Consider the following 9,517-nt stretch of genomic DNA (forward strand, 5'->3'; position numbering starts at 1 on the left):
TGTCACTGCCAGGCCCTGCTGGGATGTTTCAATGTGTTAAGCCAGCACCTGATTAATGAACGAGGCAATTCACTTCCAGGTGATTATTAACATTGGCTGGCAGATCAGGTAATGCTTCTGCCTTAGCTACTTGCCCAAAACAGTTACAGCATGAGTTCAGCCTTTCCTTTACTCCAACTTCACTTCTGGTTCAAGTCCAGAGCACTCTGAAGGAGGCATGAATTGAACAGAACATACTACCACAGAAATACTGAGCTCAGAGCTTTTCTAAGTCCACCTGGAGTCTCTAAGCACAAACTACAAGTGGAACTTAAAAACCCCTGATATTATAATCCCTCCTTCTGATTGTTGCAAATGAATCTTGCACTTTTCCAACAGTTAGAATTCATTGTTTTTTACTTAATCTGAGTGATTGTATTCTCTTGGTCTAAATTTCTCTGGAAGTGTGATATTTAACTTCATTCTCTGTCCTAAACTGTTAAAAATGTGACAGAATGTTGCTGACTGTAGTGCCAGGGCATGTAAATTTTGTGCAGTGGAGGGGTTTGCAATCTCTGTGTCTGCTGCAGCCTTTTTTTCAGTTTATATATTTCTAATTTCTTTCAGATAAAAGGCTCTGTTCAAAAAGAGTAGCCAGTACTTCACTCACTGTGCCTCTTGTCATCCCCAACAAAAGTTTAAATGTAGGTAATTTTAACATTCAGGAAGTTGAGCATTGGGCAGACTTGCAAAAGCATGAGTTAAAGAGCAGGTAAGATAGATAGATTCATTTTGGCAGAACCTGATGAAATTCCCCACAGAATACTTAAGAATTCAGCCAAAGCAATCACAAAAGTACTAGCAATCCATCTTTGAGAAATGTGGAGCATGCATGATGTCTCAAAGGATCAGAGAGCAATCATAATACCTGGTTTTAAAGCAGTTATAGGAGAACCAAGGGAATTATACACAATTGAGTTGAGCTTCAGTAACCTAAAAGACTTGATAAAAAAAATTAAACCATTTATAAACACTTAAAGGATAATAAACTGATAAGAACAAGCCAACATGTATTTGTCAAGATAAACTCATGCCAAAGCGATTTAATTTTCCTCCTTGGAAGCTCAATCAACTTTGTAGATAATGGGGAAGCAGCATGTAACTTCAGCCAGGCCTTTGATTCAGCTCTGTTAAAAATCTGGTGGCAGCCTAGAGAAAGACAGCCTAGACTGATGAAGTCCTCTTCATGGATGCACTGCCTGCTGAAAGACTGTCCCAAGGAATAGGAGCACTGTATTTATAGCAATAGGCACTAACAGCAGAGTGCTTCAAGCTGGGAGCTGCAGGGAGTTGCCCTGTGTATGTCCTATCAATGATGTAATCCTGATGAACAGCTTAGGAACAGCATTCCCAAACTGTGCTGCAGCTGCACTTCAGAGTGATAGGTAACAGACTGCCCTCACCTGAGCCACAGAGTGGTCATCTCTGCATAGCAATTGTCATTAGCAAGGGCTTTGCTTTCCCTGTAGCTAAGGCATCCTCTGTGGCTAGGCAACTTCCAAACCACAGCTAGGACTCATAGCATAAGTGCATCAACACAGGAGGTTCCTGGAGATCAGCAGGTTGGCAGCACTTGGGTAAACTAGCATCAAACTTCCAATAGGTGAATGGAGGCTTCCAAACAGAACAGCCATTAACTATGTATGGATCATGGTACTTTGCTAGCAGTGGCAATGGTAGGTTTAACTCTCCTGAGCTGAGAAGGCCATGTTCTGTGTCAGCTCTCTAATTTATTTGGAAAGAGCTGAGCTCAACCTCGGGTCATAACTCTGTGTGACAAAGGCCCAGGCTTCCACTCATGCTGAAGTCTTTGTGTCAGTGTACTACAGGCATACAGGCATGGGACTTGTATGTCCCATGTACTACTTGGGACATACAAGTGTGCCCATGCAACCACTTGCTGCCAGGACACTACAATGCTCAGGTGGGCTCAGGCACAGCATAAATGCACAGCCAGCAGGTGACGTCATTTACAGCAGCGAGGTCTGGAAATCTTTGGATCTGTAAAGCACCACTGATTTGCATCTTTCGATGTTCAGTGTTCTTAAAGAAGAAGCGAGTTTCAGAAATTTTTTTTTTTTAACAATTCCCATGAATTTTTAGCAGAAAATATGCAATATATCAGCTTGGGGATCAGACGTCAGGGCCCATCATCTCCAAGGCTGACTCAAATTCTTGCCAGTAGAGATTGATTGTCTTTTCTTCTAACCATCTAATGACTGTTTTGGGGTATGTACATCATGGTCACATTCCAGTTTGCTATGCCCACAACACAGTAGAGATTACAAAGGTCTGCTGATCTTCCTTACTATCTCTTGATGTGTTCCTTCAGAGAAATCTCACTGCAGTGGGTTGGGGAAGGACTATTGTGCAAAATGTGTCTGTTCTGTGGGAGGAAGAGGTGAGCATTTGAGGGTCTTCATCCAGCAATGCCAACCAAGCAATAATACCCTTGGTGGAAGCCAAGATCTTGCCATAGTAAGGCATTGGCATCATTAACCTGCTCTTTTCTTTCAGGTGCCTTTCTCCAACTGCAGCAGGGACTGCCTGCCAGGCACAAGGAAGGGCATCATTGAGGGGGAGCCCACCTGCTGCTTCGAGTGCGTGGACTGCCCCGATGGGGAGTACAGTGATGAGACAGGTAACGCCCACAGAGCTGCTCTGGGCCTTGTCTAGGGCAGTGCCCTCCAGGCACCACCTGCAGTTGTGCTGAAATCACTTCCCTGCAGGCCTGGGCTGGTGCCTGCCTTGCCAGCAGGCTTCACAGACTTCTGAAAAGCTTACAGGAGTTGAGTCCCGTGGTCCTCAGGTCCTGTCTACTGCTAAGCCTGCTTGTCCCTTCTGCTCTGCATTAGGAAAATTAAGGCAGAGAACCTGAAAAACAACTTACATATAGAAAGCCTCTCAGGCAGCCACAAGCAAACTCCATTGCACTGTAGCAGTAGCTTTTTTTCCTCCAAAAACCTGGAGGAGGGAGAGATTCCCCATCCTAAATTCTGTAGTTATCTGTCTGCCCCCATGTTTTCCTCAAAATGTCAGGGTTTTATTTCATGCTTTACAAAGAAAAAACATCCATTACATCCCAGATTTCACAAGCAGAGAGAAATATTTCCCTTTATGGACTCACCAACTACAGGTTCTGTTGATCACTGGCACTACAAAAGATCAGAATCTGTGGATCCTGCGAAGCACCATGGACACGTTTTTTGTTTGTTTCATTGGGAGCTTGGATCAAGCTAGTCAGGTTCTGGAAGAGACGGAAAAAGTAAACTCAGGCCTAGAAATGGTTTAAAAATTTTGAATTTCCAACACCACTAGTGCTCCCTCAGTGTTGGGCATCCCCAGGGTAATGAAGGCAAGTAAAATATTTCAGGATATCAGTCCTCTCAACACTGTAAGGCTCTTGGGACCTCCTCACACCCTCTCCGGTGCACTGGTCCCAGCAAACACTGCAGACCTTGCCAGAGATGAGCAATTCAGTAAACTGTTTGCAAAACTGAACAAGTGTTCTTTGGGAGAATCTAATTTGTGTCCTATTGGACAGGAATGATATTTTTTTAGCATGACCATATAGGATACTTACAGATGCTTGGAAGCAGGATTTTCAGATTGAATAGAAGCAATTCTGGTCATGTGTAATAGGGATCTTCTGGTGTTTTTCACATAATTTTGGGAGCTAGCTCTGGTATGGAGGTGAAATTTATGGGGCTGAGGTGGTGACTGTCTTCTGACTCTACAGTTTCCTGCTGCAATTTCAGCTGACAGTAACAGTCTTTATGTCCTGTGCTTGCCAGTTTTATAGGCATAGAGAGCAGCTTTACAACCAATTCCATCCAGCTGAGACAGTGATGCTACCAGTGGAAGCAATCTGACCTTTCCCAGCTGTTTGCTCCCACACTTTGCCTGGGAGCAGTGCTGGCACTTGTGCAACCATGGAGTGAGTTGGATCAGGTCTTTGGTCTTCCTGAAAACAAGCTCTTGGGAGGCTGAGTTTCTAACTAGAATGAGAAGCTGTGTGCCCTCAAGTGTTAACAACGCAAGGGAGGGGGAAAGAATGAGCAGTCTTGCAGGAGGAGGGAGACTTAGTTTACTCCCTTCAGTGGCAGCATGGTCTCTAAGCCACCACAAGACAGCAGTGAAAGTTTGTCTTTAGGGTGCAGTGCTAAATAGCTGTCTCTGGCAGAGGCTGCTAGATTCCCTGCTACACAAAATTAACTTTGCTTTGTCTGCAGCTTGCAGTTTGTAATGAACTTCCAGGTAAAAGGCACAAGAAAAATAAGAATTATTGGCTGAATGGATGCAAATGAAATTATGTGGTGATAACAGCTTCTGACTGAGCTTTTGCATCTAGTGCCAGATTTTCAAATAAGGCCTTGGGCAAAAAGTCCGTAGGAAAGCAGCGTCATACCAGGTCATGGATGGTCTCTCCAACCACACCTCAAGAACAAGAGAGCTTGAAAACCTTTGGCCTCATTAGCTGGGCATTCCTGACTTTCTCATTAGCATCAATCTCTGCTCTGGAAGCTGTTGTCAGAGTCTGTGTCTGTGCTCAGGTGCAAAACTCAGAGGGTGCTTGCTGTTAAAGGAGTTTGTGGATTCTGCAGCCCTCTTGCTATCCTTCTGGGATCCCAAAAGCAGAGGTAAGTTGAGACCTCCAACCCTCTGCTCTCAACCCCTTTCTACTGCCATCAAAAGAGTTGTGACCCTCCCTGCTAGAGCACAAGACCCATTTGAGTCAAAGAAGAAGAGCAGAAGCAACAGGTCCTTACTTTTTGATCATGCAAGCCATTGGCATGGCCATGCTATCACAGCAGGCCCAACCACCTTCATGAAGGAGATGGAGGCACCAATTTTCCCTTTGCAAGTATTAGGGGGACATTTGATGGGTGTAGGGAGAGTGATATTATTAAGACACATCTTTCCCTGGCATTCCAACATGAAATGAGAATGTGCTGCAAGTCAAGGGCATTGCCTGCCTTCAGGGAAGAGCAATTTAAACACTAAGATTTGCCTCCATGGAATACGAAATAGGCTTTCAAATCATTTAAGGAGGCAAGCACGTTTTTAATTTTCTCTGTAATAGAAAAAGGCAGGATATTCAAATGATGATAAAAGTGTGAGAGGCGTGAAGACAGACAGCAGTAGAAGATAAAAGTAAAGGAACAAGAGGGAAAACCAGAGCCTGTGTAAGAGTTGATAGCAATCAAAGTTTGCAAAGTTTTGCCAAGAAATGGATTACAAAAAACATGAGTGCAGAGGCAGGACTTCTTTTAAGCCAGAACCAAGCATATTTTGTGTTTTGCTATATGGCCCATGGGAGGTTGGTTGTTTCAGAGTAAGAAACTCCGAGGCATCAACATATGACTCTGGGGATCCGCACACAGGAGTGGAACACTCCATGTGTTTAAGATCAAGGCTGGTGTGTAGCTGCCATATATGTCATCCCACACTTCAGCCTCTCATTCTGACAAACTTTCCCTCTCCTTGTCACTTCTTTTTCAGATGCAAGTGCCTGTGACAAGTGCCCTGAGGATTACTGGTCCAACGAGAACCACACGTCCTGCATCCCCAAGCAGATAGAGTTTCTGGCCTGGACTGAGCCCTTTGGGATTGCTCTGACTCTCTTTGCTGTGCTTGGAATTTTCCTGACTTCTTTTGTTCTGGGAGTCTTCACCAAATTTCGGAATACACCCATCGTTAAGGCCACAAACCGGGAGCTATCCTACCTCCTCCTCTTCTCCTTGCTATGCTGCTTCTCCAGCTCATTGTTCTTCATTGGTGAGCCCCAGAATTGGACTTGCCGTCTGCGGCAGCCAGCTTTTGGCATCAGCTTTGTCCTCTGCATCTCCTGCATCCTGGTGAAAACCAACCGTGTCCTTCTTGTCTTTGAGGCAAAGATCCCCACAAGTCTCCACCGAAAGTGGTGGGGCCTCAACCTTCAGTTCCTCCTAGTCTTCTTGTGCACATTTGTGCAGATTGTCATCTGTGTGATTTGGCTTTATACGGCCCCACCATCCAGTTACCGAAACCATGAACTGGAGGATGAGATCATATTTATCACCTGCCATGAAGGCTCCCTGATGGCCCTCGGCTTCCTCATTGGCTATACCTGCCTACTGGCGGCCATCTGTTTCTTCTTCGCCTTCAAGTCTCGAAAGCTGCCGGAGAATTTTAACGAGGCCAAGTTCATCACCTTCAGCATGCTGATATTCTTCATCGTGTGGATCTCCTTCATCCCTGCTTATGCCAGCACGTACGGCAAGTTCGTGTCTGCTGTGGAGGTGATTGCAATACTGGCTGCCAGCTTTGGGCTTCTGGCCTGCATCTTCTTCAACAAAGTCTACATCATCCTCTTCAAGCCCTCCCGCAACACAATTGAGGAGGTGCGCTGCAGCACAGCTGCCCACGCTTTCAAAGTGGCTGCCAGGGCCACACTGAGACGGAGCAATGTGTCCCGCAAGCGCTCCAACAGTCTGGGGGGCTCCACTGGCTCCACCCCTTCCTCCTCCATCAGCAGCAAAAGCAACCACGAGGACCCTTTTCCTCTACCAGCCTGCGCCGAGCGGCAACGCCAGCAGCAGCGCGGGTGCAAGCAGAAAGTCAGCTTTGGGAGTGGAACGGTCACCCTGTCGTTGAGCTTTGAGGAGCCACAGAAGAACGCCATGGCCAACAGGAACGCCAAGCGCCAGAACTCGCTGGAGGCCCAGAATAGTGACGACAGCCTGATGCGGCACCGGGCCCTGCTTCCCCTGCAGATCAATGAGCCCCTCGGGGCTGAGCCTGGCTTCCAGGCAGCTTCCAGCCCAGAGACCAGCTCACAGGAGTCGGTGGTGGGAGACAACAAAGAAGAGGGACCAAGCCCTGAGGCAGAGCCTTCCCTGCCATCGGTTAACTCCCGAAATTTTATAGGCACTGGAGGTGGCTCTGTCACAGAGAATACGGTACATTCCTAACGAAAGAAGATTGCAAAAAGTACACCAGCCCCAAGAGGAACTTGCTCACCTCTTGCTTCTGAACAGGAAAGGCAACAAAGACACAGTGCTGTGACACAGCCCCACCACACCTTAAAGTTAGCGCCAGCAGGGTAGCACATGTGCCTCCAGAGGAAGGACTGTGTCTGGGGAGCCTTGGACTGAATTTGCATTTGCTTTATTGAAACCAGGACATCTCAGAAGGACAAGTGAAGATCGCCTCTGGTGGGGCTTAAGCAGAAGTTTGCATGCTGCCTTGCCTCCGTAAGCTTTTCCTGCCAGACTGCAACTCAGCTGACTATGGGAGGCACTAGGCAATTCCACTATACCCTGCTTTTACATTTATGTATAATATTCCTCTCTCCCACTGTGTATGATATTCCCTCTTTATCCAGTATATGTGATCTGTAACCATGTGCGTGCGTCAGGACTCTTGGCTCTACAAAAGCAAGGTACACGATTTCACTTCAGGAAAGCACAGTCATGGGGAAAATAAAAAAGCCCCCAACATCCTACATGCTGTGTACAGCCAAGGGTGTGAACATGTAAAGTATTTAATGTGACAGAGCGCCCTGCTATTTATATTTAGTAATGCCCCAGTCTCTCCTTTCTGCCCAACAGGAAATACTGGACAATACTCTCCGTAGACTCCATTGCACTAGACCAAGCTACTTAGATTCCTACTGGTTTCCTCCAGCTGAAATAGCTTTACCTCCAGCCTGCCTGCTTTGGTGGAGGGGGAGAACAGCTTGTAAATCCCTCCCAGAGAACGCTGCAAAAGCACAATGAGATGTATCCCTGATTATGTCGCTAGTAGTTGTATGCTTAACCAAGTGTTGCTGCTGTACTTTCCCACAAGGCATACATGGCTAACCCTTTCACACCATAGTCAGTGTTGTGCTTTGCTGTATTAATCTGCCTCACACCTACATGGAGCATTGCGACAGTCCTGGCGGTACTCGTGGGCCTGGCACAGCAAATGAAACAAGTGGAAATGGAGTTGGGGATGGAGGAGGTAATAGGATCACCGGAGCAGTAAATATCTGAAGCATGCGTGATGGTAGATGACTGGGTGAGAAAGACATTCAGACCTAGGTTCTTGGACACACATAGAGACAAATGGATGAACTGGATACAGTTTTTCTCCTAAAGGCCACCTACTAGGTTATTTCCGAGTTTGAAGAGAGGGCACCTAGCACAAGAATGGTGGACTGTATCTAAAGAAAAACACTAAGGATGTCAGCAGAGAGCATAGCAGAACTTGATTACTCTTGTTCTACTCTTCCTAAAGCAGACATAAGTGCTCCTGGTTTTTTAAGGCATGCCTTGTTCTTTTTGATTTGTGCTGGAAAAGTTGAAGAGAGTCATTTGCAGAGAGATTTGTTGCAGCCTAATGAGAGAAGAAACATCCCTGGACAGCCTGGTGGGAGGGACTAGGGTTACACTGAAGAATTTAATTCCCTCTTCCCAGATTCCCTGTGGAAGATCAAGCATCTGTCAGGAAGATGTCAGTACCCTCCCTCATTGAGCATGAAGGTAGTCTAGACCTCTTCTAGAAAGGTAGATGGGCCTGCAGCTCAGTGTGAGCAGAGACAAAAGGACTGTGTTCGAATGCACTGGGGGAAACACCACAACTCTCTTGTTACTGTTTTTGCTTGGTTGTTCTTCTGCCAGGGCAGGCAAATAAAACTTACAGGTGAGATTACTGTATAAAAACTTTGTTTTGCCACCTCCACTTGTTGACAAGGAAGATAAGTTTTGACTTACAGGAGCAAAGTGGAAGTCCAGAACCCGAAGAAGCAGGCTATTCAGACAAAGTTGTTTTAACCCTTTTGTTGATCTGTTACATCCCCCTTGGAGTGGGCTCAAATTTTAACTGCACCACATAAGGACCAACTCTATAATTGTAAGGCTGGCAAATGACAATATTTGATTAAAACTCTGGCTCAGATGATTAGGGGGGGGGAAGTTAGTTTGAAAACACAAATCCTTCTAGCCCAAATTTTGGAAACTACATTCTGCCCCTGGACCCAGCCAAGAGCTGCTTACTGCTTCTGAAACCTAGGTCCCTTCCCCAGGCTGCTGACTGTGGCCGTGGGCTCAGTTTAGGTACGTAATTGAGCTCCAGGGTCTCCTGAGTCTAACTGCACGAACAGGGATGAGCACTAGATGGCAGAGAGGGCTAAAAAAGGCATTTTGGTTATGGTCTACACAAAATTCCAATAGCCAAGTAGTTTTAGTGCTAGTAAATCATTCCTACTGGAGCAAACCCAGCTCAGCAACCCATGAAGTGAAACTGACAGCACTGAAACATGTAAGAGTTCAATGAGTGAAATGAAAACAACAGAATTTACTTGTCCAAACCAAAGACTGTGTACAAACACAGGCAATGTAAGAAATAGAAATTCACCATCAGCTGCCTTGTCTGAAGAGCAATATTCACTAGCTATGTATACTAGCTATGTATTTGGGTGCTTCCATTCCTTGGGTGGTTTTAATTCTTTACA

The 9,517-nt window shown here is 45.9% G+C and overlaps 1 protein-coding gene across 1 annotated transcript in view; it reads left to right on the forward strand.

Annotated features, from left to right (window-relative positions):
- The window catches only part of CASR (calcium sensing receptor), a 41,625-nt gene extending 32,931 nt beyond the window's left edge, over positions 1–8,694 (forward strand). The window contains exons 5-6 of the mRNA XM_053936595.1: positions 2,557–2,680; positions 5,542–8,694. Of these exons, the coding sequence (XP_053792570.1) occupies positions 2,557–2,680; positions 5,542–6,992 (1,575 nt within the window). The 3' untranslated portion in view covers positions 6,993–8,694. The remainder of the gene's footprint in view (positions 1–2,556; positions 2,681–5,541) is intronic.
- Positions 8,695–9,517: the final 823 nt, after the last annotated feature.

The sequence above is a fragment of the Vidua chalybeata genome, chromosome 2 (genome assembly GCF_026979565.1).
Source record: "Vidua chalybeata isolate OUT-0048 chromosome 2, bVidCha1 merged haplotype, whole genome shotgun sequence".
Lineage (NCBI taxonomy): Eukaryota > Metazoa > Chordata > Aves > Passeriformes > Viduidae > Vidua > Vidua chalybeata.